Source organism: Choloepus didactylus, chromosome 24 (assembly GCF_015220235.1).
Source record: "Choloepus didactylus isolate mChoDid1 chromosome 24, mChoDid1.pri, whole genome shotgun sequence".
In the NCBI taxonomy this organism is placed as follows: Eukaryota; Metazoa; Chordata; class Mammalia; order Pilosa; family Megalonychidae; genus Choloepus; species Choloepus didactylus.
In genome coordinates, this window is record NC_051330.1 from 8,580,580 (window position 1) to 8,593,326 (window position 12,747).

Here is a 12,747-nt window from a genome sequence, read left to right on the forward strand (position 1 = left end):
AAGAATTTCTGAACAGATTGGATACTGGGTGTGAGAGAAAAAGTAAAGGATGACTGAAAGGTTTTTAGACTGAACGACTGAAGGAATTAATGGAAATGGAGAAGGCTAAAGGAAGGGGAGATGCAACAGACTGGGGGAGGTGGTTAGAGGAGAGAAGATACAGTAATTTAGTTTTGACTGTGTTTAATTTGAGATGCCTATTTAACATCAAGTGGAGGGGTTACTCAGGCAACTGGATATATGAGTCTTTACTTTGAAAGATGTATGGACTAAAAATATAAATTTGTGTATCAACTTAAGTATGGTATTTAAACTCATGGGTTGGGATGTGAGCACACAGGGAGTGGAAGTCAATATTAAAACTCAAAAGATCCTGTAAAGTAAGAAAAACTCTGAGCTATTTCTCTGAACTAAAATTCTAAGTGCGAACATCTTAAATATTATTGTTTATCTGTCATATAATACTTCATGGTATAAAACATTCTTTGAGCTTATAGCTTTGGCTAATATCTTAAAGACATTTTAGTTCCATGCCTAGAATATAATGGATGCCGAACAAATGTTTGCTGAATGAATATCTCACACAAAGAAATGACTAGTTGATCAATATTTTCTAGCTATCTACTGTACTTAGGATGTACTGTATGTACGCTATGTAAAAAAACACAGAGCTCAGAAAATACACTTTTCAATCATAAAGGAGGGGAGATGTTTTAAGAAAGAGCTGTAGAGTGACAGATATTCCCACCCTGCTATTTAAATAAAAAAAAAAAATAATAATAAGGACAAGGACTGTTATTTGGGAAAGGCCATGAAGGTCAAACCTGGATTCAGCATCAGCACTTTTTTTTTTTTAAGTATAGTCTGATCTGGCTTCATATTACTTAAAAGTTGACTAAGAAGAAATGTGGACTTACAGTTAATATAAAATCTATCAGAGGATGATATATACAATATTTAAAGAATAATGGGCACTAAATGACAACCAAATTTCCCCAATACTAACATTAAGTTCATTAAATTTACAATAGAATACAAACCAAAGTGTTTTTCAGCAGACTCTAAGTTGGTATGGCTGATAAACTAAACTAAAATCCATGAGCTATTAAAGAGAAAAAAAAAATTAAAAAAAAATTAAATGTTTACTAGAAATCTATCTTACTCTTCCAATAGATGGTTACACCTTAAGCAGTTACACATTACTTGGAAAACTGTGTCAATACCATTCCAACCGAGTTTCCAACCATTTAATATTTAAAACCTATTTCTAATGTAATAAGAATGAAATAGGTTACTTATTGTAAAATTTCTTTTATTTGTTGATATATTTATGATCTTGTAAGAATACACAGAATCTATTTTTTTTTACTAAAACTGAGAACAGATCAAAACCATAAACAAACAGGAACACTTAAAATTAACAGAGAAAAGCAGAGAGTAACTAAATCTAATAACATTCAAAGGCATGCTTCTAAAGAGTCATGAACTACACATCCTGATCTAGGATTTCCCTACAGAGAACTGAATCTACTGAGAACATAAAACAACCACCACTAAAAGAAAAAAAAGAAACGAAAAGAAAAGAAAATCAAGACAGGAAAAAAGTACCAAGGGAAAGAAACAAGAACATACCAAATCTAGAACAGAGATTGCTGGCATAGCAGTCTGCTGCAGGTAACAGAGAAGAAAAAAAAAAAGAAAGATGAAGTGTGAAAAAAAAAAAGTTAAGTTTAGACCTGTATTCCGCCATTGGCATTTTTCGTTGCTATTTTACTTCATCTGTTTTTGAAGGACAACAATGAGAAAAGTAAAGAACCACACACTAACTTATGGTATTTGGAAATAGAAAAATGTCTACTTGGTATCACATATTTGAATTTTATCATTAAGAAACACAGAAACTAAAAATGCAAAATTTCCCTCAGCTCTCTGACTTGGAGTCTAAGATACTACTCTCAATATAAATAATGATATGCAGATACTTTTAACTAAATTATCATAAGAAACTTTTCAAACGTAATTTATACCAAGAGGTTGTAAAATATTCAGTGTTTTAACCATCTAGAAAAACTGACAGACTTTCAATAAAAGTAGTCCTCACCGAAAAGAATAATTACAGAAATATTACAATGTAGTTGCTAATTTTTCACTGTTGTTGGAATACAATTATAACAATAAGAAATATTAATAGTCTACTAATTTACCATAAGCAGCTGCTTTATATTCAGAGTTTGAACTGTTGTAAAGGTAAAGTCTTCCTCTTCTTGTATTTTTGAGGATGGGAGATACAAGGCCATGAATATATTTAACTTTTTAATGAACAATCTGTAATTTAGCTAATAGAAACACTGGGCAGAAAGGAAGGAAACAGGGAAAACATACTGACAATGCCAAGTACAAATAGCAATTTATATAACTAATGCCAGAGAGTTTTGACAATGAGCAGCAGAAGTTACACAAAGTGAAAGTTCTTCAAAAAATCCTTATGGTACAAGTACTGAGTAATATTAAATACTTGCTCTTTCAAATAAAATAATATTTATGGTAAATATAGTCATGTTTAAGGATGTTTATTATTGATGACTTGGTAAATACTAAGAGAAAAATATAGTTAACATTTAGGCCTTCATTTCATAAACCTAAGTGTCTCAAGAGGGACACTAGCTGAATTTTTGGTTAAATTATATATATCTTTGGCTGAGAATACATATACATATATACATTAAGGTATGTATATGCATTACTTTTCAGGAAAATAATTCAAAGAGCAAACTGAAAAGGGCCCACACTGCTCACTAATAGTTATCTAAGATTAAATTTTTTCAGGAGATAGGAAAATCAAAATGTTTCACCTAAAAGTTGTTACTGGTTTTAGACCTTTTGGTACAGATAGCATAAAATAAGAACTGGAAGTAGAAACCAAATCCAAAACACAAAAGAATATGCTTTTCGGCTGTCTTTCCTCAGAATATTGCAACATGTAAATTAAAAAAAAAAAAAAAAGGTTTACTAAAACTTACTAGTAAACTTATTAACATGATATGGTTAAGAGCACACTCAAGTTACCAGTAAATGCCCATCCATCTCTGTTAACAATTCTCTTGACAGGGTAATAAAGAATATTGCTTTCATCTTAAATTTGGCATTTTAACAATTTATAGCATTACACTAATTTAAATTTTACTTTTGTTCTTTTATTTGAAACATTTTACAATATGGAACTTTTATAATATGGAAGAAATGTGAATAAAAGTTCTCAGTATGTTTATACTACAATTGAAGTATAATTATTTATCAATTTAGCAAATATCAATAGTATAATTACTATGTAATAGTAATACTAAAAAAGTAAATTTGAAGTCCTAAACAGTTTCCTTTGTTAACCACCATGAAATGCTGATAATCAAGATCAGGGGTCAGCAAATAACTGGCCACATGCTTTTACAAATCAAGTTTTACTGGAATACATCCACACCCCTTTGTTCACGTATCCTCTACGGCTGCTTCTGCACTACAATGGCAGAGGTGAGTAGCTGCAAGAAAACCTGAATCGTCCACGACACCTAAAATATGAACTATCTGGCCCTTTAAGAAAAACTTTGCCAAGACTTGATCAAGATTATTACTGGCCATTAACAAATACTTGTCCCTGCTTGATCTTTACTGAAGTGTTAGAAAGAAGGCTACTTATGACTTTGCTGATTTAAACAACATTAAGTTCCACTTGCACTGTAAGAAAAATTTCAGCCTTACAACCCTGGTTCATTTTTGTAGGACAAATGCCATAAAATATAGGGGCCTTTTTAATCCTTCAAGATCAGGGCTTTGATACATCTAAAAACCAACACACGGAAGTTAGAATAGGTATCACAGATATGCACAACCAAAGGATTTTGCCCCTTTACCCTTGCTCTTCTTTCAGCCTCTAAGCGCTGCATTATTAGCATGGTATCCACATCATCATCTTCCTCTTCCTCGTCATCCTCATCTTTCTGTTTGGACTCCTGGAGTCTCTTCTGGAACTGCCACTCCAGCATGAGCTTACGAAGGCGGTCATTCTCTTCTGCAGTTCGATCCTGTTTGTTCTGAAGGTCTTGAATCTCTTTACTTAGCATGTCTACAATATGCATCTGTTGCTGCTTTTCCAGCTTTTCCTTGGCATCTCGTTTCCATGGATCTGGAGACAGACTATCACTTGAGGAGAGCTCTTCTTTGCTGATTGTGATGTACTGTAAATCTCTTCGCTCAATTGTCCGGGGTTGCTGTTGTGGCTGCAGTTCCCGAATGACTGTTTCTTGTGGCCTCTGTAGTGTCGAAGGCTTTTCTGGCTTCACTTGTACTGTCACAGGAGAAAACTGAGTAGGGTTTAACGACTGAGTACGCATTTGTCCCAACTTTCTTTCCTGTTCCCTTCGCTTTCTCTCTCGCTCCTCTTCTAAACGGGCCTTTTCTTTTTCATACCACCTTTGATGTTCTTCTCTCTTCTTCCGTTCTGTAGCAGCCACTGGAGCAGACTGAGTTCCTATCTGGTTGACTGGAGGGGGTGGCAGTGGCAAATCCATTGGAATCCCATCAAAATCACTGGCATAGTGCACAGGAGGAGGAGGGGGTGGTGGAGGCAGGTCTGTTAGAAGGGGCTGGGAAACAGCCACTGGCATCGGCTGTACAGCTGCTGGTGTTTTCCAACGACCAGGACCACTTTTGGTTAAGGTGGAAGCAGGAGTGACTGACTTAGAGGAATGGTTCAGATGCTCTTGGCTAGATGTACTGGATTCCACCGAGGAACTCTGATTTATCCACATGTCACTGTCAGACTTTCGATCCATAACTCCCTCTATTCGATGTCGTTCTAGTTGGTAAGCTCTATCGTCTCGAAGTTCTTCTTGGGAACGGGTAATACGCTAGGAAAAAGAGAAAAAAAAAAAACTGTTATACTTCAGTCATTTGTCAGAAGACATTACTAAAACTTCACAAACAGTTTATCTTAATGGAGGAAAAAAACAGTAAGAAAACTATTACAATGAATATAATGAATTTATTACAAAGGTTGAAGTCTAGCTCTATGGTTCATTGTCTATCTGGAATAACAGCACTTTTTTAGTGAAATTCTTTCTCTGTAAAAAGAAGAAAGACCTGTACTTTCTACATTATTACAGAAAACTAAAACACACACACACGCACACAAACACACACAAGCTATTTATTGACTGTGTGCTCCTCTTCATTTTTCATAGTACACTGTACATCTAACATGGCATCAATCACATAATTCTGACTTCAAAAGAATAAATGTATTTAGTCTAATTATGTGACTAGCAGTAACAATTACCTCTCTTTAGCAAAATTCTAATTATTAGGCTTTATAAAGTCCACAAGCTTAGGACTGGCCTAATGAACTCTTTGGTAAAGCAACGGATAACACAAGAACAGGTAAAATATATCCAAGATATTTCTGCTCTAACCTTAGAAAAGTATAAAATATACTGGTACAAATCTGTTGGGCATTCTATTAAAATTCTCTGTGTGTGTGTGTGTATGTGTGTGTACGAGAGAGAGAGAAATGCAAAGGCCTTTTTTAAAGGGCGAGTCTGAAGTCTGAAAATGACAAATCTGAAAGCAGTTTAACCTGACAGATGATTCACTATGATGTATGAATTGTTTTTCCCTTGCCCTTTAAAGTAGAAATTAAAGATGTAAAACTGGAAAATAAAACTGTTCCCCTTTACTTAAAAAAACAAATCAAAAAAAGATAAAATATTACTTTAAAAAAATAGTAATCTGATAGAAAAATGGAGTATTTTCTCTCAATATTTCATTATAGTCTTTCCTTTATACTCAAAACATGGTTTTTTGATTACTGGGTACACAGTCTACAGACCACATACAAGCAGTATTTAATCTCCTGACATCTTTAGAATAGACACTTTAAAAGTATAAAATTTTGGAGTTCTGGCCTTTGGACTATACCATCTGCTCTTCCTCTGTGGCAGTATCCACTGTCTCCTGAGCCATCCTTTGCTTTCCTTAAAGATTTTACGTTAGTTCCTGGTGCTTGCGCGCGCGCACACACACAGACACACACACGTAAGTCCTATCATAATTCTTAGTCATTTCAATATCCACATATGTGATGCCCCCTCCAACACCCTGGCCTTTCAGTTCCCTAACTTTCTCATTTAGATATTATTTATTCATGTTATGAGGTTGAAACAAATAGTAGTTACAAAATACAAATGTGAAAGTTTAGTAAGGCTACTCCCCCCAAATTAGAGAAAATGTGCATAAAAAAGGAATTCAATAACATATCTTGCAAATTGGCTTTTTTGACATATAGGAAGTAGATCTTAGGGGCTGACAAAATATGATAGAAGAAGTAGAGTGAAACATTATTTTTTTAAAGGAAATTTGGAGAAAGATCTTCTCAAAGCAAATTCCAGCTTGCAATTAAAGCCCATGTGGTCTCATACCAAAAGCAGAGTAGGCAGAACAGGACATTTAACATTCATATAAGGACCTGGTTATTTACAGTAATCAGGCTTATCTAGGAATCAGGAATGATGAATTCATGGACTACAAAGGATGAAATCTTTTGTGTATCTATGCTTATCTGTGACCTGAGGATCACTTACAGTCCTCAGAAAATATGCAGCTCTTTCTCACCTTTGTTCATACCTTTGCTGTAAATGCAATATTCTCTCTCCTCTCTGCTTATCTGTATCTTCCCACACTTCAAGTCCCAGCTCAAATCCTATCTCATCTTTAAAAGTCTTTTTTGATCACTCTAATCTAAGAATGAATCTCTGAATTCCTGCATCATTTACTATCCAGGGCATTTATATGTTACATATACTAGACCATGGGATACATTTAATTCTATATTCCAATCTCTCATACAGTTATTTCTTTTCTAAAAAGAAAAATACCACTTAACAATGTTCCCCAGATTAACCATCCAGAATGACATCTTCTTCTCTACCAATATGGATAAAAAGCCAAATTCCTTAGCTTGTCATATAAAGCCCTTCAATCTGGCTCCAACATACCTTTACAGCCTGGAATCTTGCCACTCCCCTCACCCCTACCCCATGTTCTTCCACAGCTGCCTGCTTTTATGCCTATGCCCTCTACCTGAAAAGCTCTTCCATGCAAGCAGCTGTAACCTAATCTAGAAACCTAGTTCCTAGTCACACTTAAATGTGAAAGACAGCTCCATCACTTAGTGGTCAACCCATTTCTCTAGCAGCCCTTATTATATTGTATTTAATTTATATGATTCCCCAACCACACCAGTAGCTTCAAGAGCAGGGAACATGATTATCTCTGCATCCCCAGTGTTTAGGACAGCTTCTGACATTACAAAGTACGAAATATATCCTCTGGGTTCTCATTTGTCACTCCTAGAAACAGTGAGCTTGCCTTATAAATTGTTATTAAGGCTTTAAACTACTAACACTTTTTTAATCACACCTTAAGAGAACAAAGAATCCCTTTTGAAATTAAGTATTGTATCTTAGCCCTTTTTTGTCTCAGACTTAACCACAAAAACCATGAAAGGGAACAAGATCACAATAACAATGCTATTTTGATATAAAGTATCAATTGTGTCTCAGAAATCACTCAATTTTTACCCTATCAAACTCTTCTATCTTATTCCTTTGAAGACCGAGAAAAGTTTGTGGAACCTCTTATTTCTAACCTGAGTTGCAATACCAGAATGATTACTGTCTGTGTGAATGTGTGGCTTTTCTTCATAATTTGGCCACTGATTCTGAGGAGGAGCCATCCGATCCTGGGATTTGGAGGCCGGGAAAGTAAAATACTCTCTGGTGTATGTCTGAGTTGGGATGGGATAAGCTTCAGGTCGAGGTGGAGGGGTCTGCTCCTGTAAAATGTAAAAACGAAGAAAGTTTTTACCAATTCGTACAATAGATTTAATTTCTATTTATCTATTTTAAAAATAAAAATTAAAAAGTATATTTTAAAAATGTGTTAAAAATTAAAATAGCATTATCCTATTCTGAGAATAATAAAAATCATTTTATTTTGCTCACTCAATTTTAAACTACTTCACCTGATTCACCAATTAACAAAATATTAAATACTGCAAATTTAGGAATTATAATCCATGATAATTCACAGTAGAAATTTTATTAGATAATTCAGACATTCTAAAGGAAACCTATATATTTAAGTATAGTAGAAATCTTTTAGCTTATCTCTTCAGACCTCAGTGCAGAGATTTCCAGTAGAAACAGATGTTATCTTAGCTGTTGTTCCAGTGGCATAAGCACTTTTTCCTCCTGGACTAGGAGGCTGATCTGTTGGAAACAGTTGGAAACAGAAAGTATAATATTAAATAAACAACGGAGATATAAAAACAGTTCTTTAAGGGTAATAAATCATCTCATTCATCTTCAAACTGTTAGGGAGGTGTCTAGCTTAGAGATTAGAAAAAAAAAAAGGCACGTGAGATATTAGGTCTCATTACATCCACATCCATTCCTCGAATAATCAGAGCCTAGAGCTACAAAGTTTTATCTCTAGACCAGGAGCTGCCAAACTACTGGGGGCAAAAGGTCAAACAGTAAATATTTTGGGCTTTGCTTTTCTCTGTTGCATATCCTAGTTCTTTTACTTTTTCTTCTTCTTTTTAAACAACAGCAACAACAACAACAAAAAACACAAACCCTTTATAAAAATACAAACCCACTTGAGCTCCTGGTGGTAGTTGGTCAATCCCTGCTAGAGACTTTATCAATGTATTTGCCTAGAGCAATAACTTACCAAAAGATCTTCCAACTTAGCTTTTATTTCCTGTTAAAAAAGGTTAGTTTGGATATCCTTCATTTAAAAAATACATTCTAGTTAGCAGGTAATACGTGCAGGCAATAATTTAATTTTAATAATTAAAAAACATCGAAGTACCAAATTTCCTTCTGATTTGTGACCATGCATGCCCTTGAATGCAAACGGAGAAAACGTGAGAAGAGGAAGCTTCTTCCTTACTTGCTACGTTGGGACTAGAGCGGTGATCGGCTCTGTTTCTCATCAGTCTGTCATCACCAGGCAGTTTCCTTGGCTCGCTGTATTCTGCCCAAGGCAGCTGGGGACTCTCAGGCGAGCCGTTCTGAGCTGAGTTGTTATAGAGCTCAAACCCTTCACTCTTTGGTCGGGGTTTCCCTGAGCCACGACGATCTGAAACTGAAATAAAAAGTACATTCAGGATATCTTCTTTTCATTCATTTAAGGATTCACTGTATTTTAAACACGCTGTTTGGCATTAAAAGAAAGATGAATATAAAAGCATTTAAACTTCTGTTAAGAACTTGTTCTTCATATAAGAAATAAGGTGATTTTTATGTAAGGGTAAAATCTTTCCATATAATTTTTAAAAAGCTTTCAAATAAAGCAACATGTAACATGATGGGAAAGGTACATTTTTAAAGTTTCTCATAAACTGAAAATTAGCTCTTTGTGAAAAATAACAAAACTTACAGTTTTAAAGTAACTTTTTTTAACTGAAAGATAAATAATACACTTCCTTTGCTTCTCAAAAAAGATGTTTATCTTTTTTTAATCACTCAGGGTTATCATCAAGATTAACTGTCATATAAATGATTATTCAGTTCTTCATCTATATTTTTAGCTTTCCTATTTTCTTACTTGATGACCCTGCTTTATTATGTACTTTTAAGGGCTTCCCTCTTTGATTTCCCACTCTTAAGTCTAGTTTGCTTCTTTTAAATGACTGTAAACCAAGAAATTAGAGAACCAAGATGTTAAGGTTTACATTATACAAAAAAAGTAAAAAAGTATCCTGAGACAAGGCCCATAAAAACAATAAATGGTTTTGTTAAGATACCTAAATTTTAGGTTTGGATGCCTTGTATACATTTTTTTTTTTTTTTTTTTTAAGTTACTATTAGGTAGAGACTTTGGGTTCTGGGCTTTGAAGTTCTCAGAATTCTGACTTCTGGAGAAGAGGACTCCTGTCAAGGCCATACTTAGAAGGCTAGGTAAACATTTAGCAAAGTATATTAAAAAGATTGATCTGGAAGGTATATAATCATTTAAGGAGATAATATGAGCCAAATTTTTTTTTTTTTTGTATTTTTGCACAAATTCTTCTAAAAAGCCCTAACATATTGCTTTTATTCTCAGATTTTTGATGTAGCTAAAAACTAAGGTTCCCATAAAACAAATTACTTTAGTTAAATAACTGAGCTTTTAATTTAAAGTCAATTATATATATATCAAGATAATTATGTCCTATATCCCAGCAAACATAGGAATAATGCAACTATTCATAAGCATGGATATTCACTCAGAAGAAAATTCTACTTATTTTTAAAGACCTTATGTTCTGAGTTTGGTTATCAAAACTGAAAATTCATTCACTCTTTCAATTATTTACTGATTGCCTACTACATGCCAGGCATATGAAAACTCATTAGCAATAAACTGGTCATATTGAGGTCTGGTTAAAATAGTGCCTAGGCAAGAGGGTGATATAATGAATTAATTTGTGGATTCTAAGGACGGATGGCCCATATTTGAATCCTGTTTCCAGAAATTTATCAGTGAGTTATCTTAGCATCTTACTTAAGTGCTTTCATCTTCAACTTCCTTATCTTCAAAATCAGAATAATAATTAAAAATACCTAATCCATAGGGTTTTTGTTTATACTAAAAGAGGTCATGATTGTAAAAATGTCTGGCATGTAGTGTTCGATAAAAGTGTTATTAGTATCAGCCAATGTAACAGAAGCATTCAATTTATTTGTAACTAATTCTTACGTCTTTGCATCATTGGAGATGGTTGGTTGAGCAGTGTAGCAAGACCGTGATAAATTGCTCCTTGTTTGGCTACTTCTAGTGTCACCACAGAACTTGTTCTTGTCATGAGCTCTGCTGCCCTAGGAAGGGAGTATTACAAATGTAAGAAAACGAAAAACAAAACATAGGGACTACTCTGTCCTATGGTAGTTTGTGATCAGAAAAACTGACAAATCATATTTCACAGCTTCATCTGCTATTTTTGGGTAATAGTTCTGACATTCAGACAGATTGCCCATTGCGCATTTCCTTCTTTTGAAAATTAACTATGAAGCAAACACATCTCCTGCTATAATATTAAGAGAAGATAACATTCAAAAATTTCAGGAATTGCTAAAATTATTTGCTTTTAGCTTCAAAGAAACCGTTCCAGACTAAAATACATATTTTAGTACATATTTATAATTTGCTTAATGAAATAGCCTGTACACTAAGAATTTTACTCTTAAAAAGGTGAAAAGTAAGAGCATGGCTTTTAGCACTATTTTTTGTCTTCCAGTTACAAAATTTAATGCTAAATATCACCTAAAAATGCTAATATAAAGCTTCAAATAAATAAATCATACCTTTCCTGAGACAGTCCTACCAGACTTCGTCCATCCACACTGAGGAGCTGATCACCTGCAGCTAGTCGTCCATCCTAGGTTTACCCAAAAGGTGTGTGTGCATGTGCGTGTGTTTGTGTGTGAGTGTTTGTGTTAGAAAGGTGGAACAGCAAACAGGAAAGGGGAGAAAGAAGAAAAGGTACTGATAAGTGCACATCATACTTGTTCTTTTAACAAATTTTATCTATCTTTCAACAAACATTATAATGTTTTATAACTGAAAGTATCACTGGATGTCTCAAATCATTTGTTAAATGTATGACATACTGAAAATACACAACTTTTAAAATTATACTGACCACATCTGCAGCACCTCCTTTTACGACAGACTTGACATAGATTCCAAGTTTATCTTGACCCGCACCCTAAGTAAAAACAAGAAATACTGCAACTGAAAAATATATAGCAATAAATATAATACTCAGTAAATCAAGACAAAAATAAAACTACCCCACATGTACATAGGTAACTATAACAAAAGTCCTGATTCTTGTTTTTATATGAAAATTAGAAATACAATAGAATTTCCTTTCTATTTGCTAAAATTAAAGAAACTAACAGGAAATGCTCCTATTTTATGATTCCAAATTAAGAAGAAAAAATACTTGTGAAAAATCAGTCAATTATTAACGCATCAGGTAATGAGAGACTAAAATAGACTTGGAAACCTGAAGGCAATTTAAGGCTAGTTCTAAACAGTCAGAAGTATAATGAATGAAAAACCATGTTCAATGATTTATACTATTAATCATTCTAAAACAAAAAAGTAATTTACTGTAGTATTTTTACATTCCAATATTTACTTATACTCCCTCATGCTCTTATTCTTTTCATACGTATAGTTCAAAATTTAAAATAATTTAAAAAAAAAAAAAAAACTTCTTGTGGCAAACAAAAAGGGGGACATAGGTAGTAAGAGAAAATTATGCAAAAAATACTCCATATTGGTTTAAACTTAAGAATCACACATTGTAACTATAAATAAACATTAAAGTAACAAAACCCAAACCACAGAGAACTGTTCTACAACAAATACTGAAATCCTGCAAGACAGACTTAAATACTACATATAACTACTTTACAGAATCACCAATATTTTACTTGATATCACAACCATAAAATAAAAATCAAAATTTTGGGTTAAGTTTTTGGAACCATCAAAGAAAGCAAACAAATACATGAAATCTCACTTGGATATTATTGTCAAAACAACCAAAGGTAAACCCAAATCCACTTCATTACATTGTGTCAAAGGCAAAATATAAGAAGGCCTCCCAGTAGGACATACCACAGTGACTTCAACACA

General features: G+C 33.7%; 1 protein-coding gene across 14 annotated transcripts in view; it reads right to left on the reverse strand.

Moving 5' to 3' along the window:
• AFDN (afadin, adherens junction formation factor) overlaps positions 1-12,747 on the reverse strand; it is a 167,702-nt gene that overhangs the window by 15,906 nt on the left and 139,049 nt on the right. For 9 of the 14 annotated variants that reach the window (XM_037817579.1, XM_037817578.1, XM_037817591.1 and 6 more), the window contains 7 exons: positions 11,741-11,806; positions 11,403-11,476; positions 10,798-10,916; positions 9,007-9,201; positions 8,227-8,318; positions 7,697-7,882; positions 3,906-4,901 (listed from right to left, as the gene is read on the reverse strand). In XM_037817579.1, the coding sequence (XP_037673507.1) occupies positions 3,906-4,901; positions 7,697-7,882; positions 8,227-8,318; positions 9,007-9,201; positions 10,798-10,916; positions 11,403-11,476; positions 11,741-11,806 (1,728 nt within the window). Of the gene's footprint in view, positions 1-1,632; positions 1,669-3,905; positions 4,902-7,696; positions 7,883-8,226; positions 8,319-9,006; positions 9,202-10,797; positions 10,917-11,402; positions 11,477-11,740; positions 11,807-12,747 lie in introns of all 14 variants that reach the window. The other 5 variants (XR_005214095.1, XM_037817580.1, XM_037817588.1 and 2 more) reach the window with 1 other exon arrangement.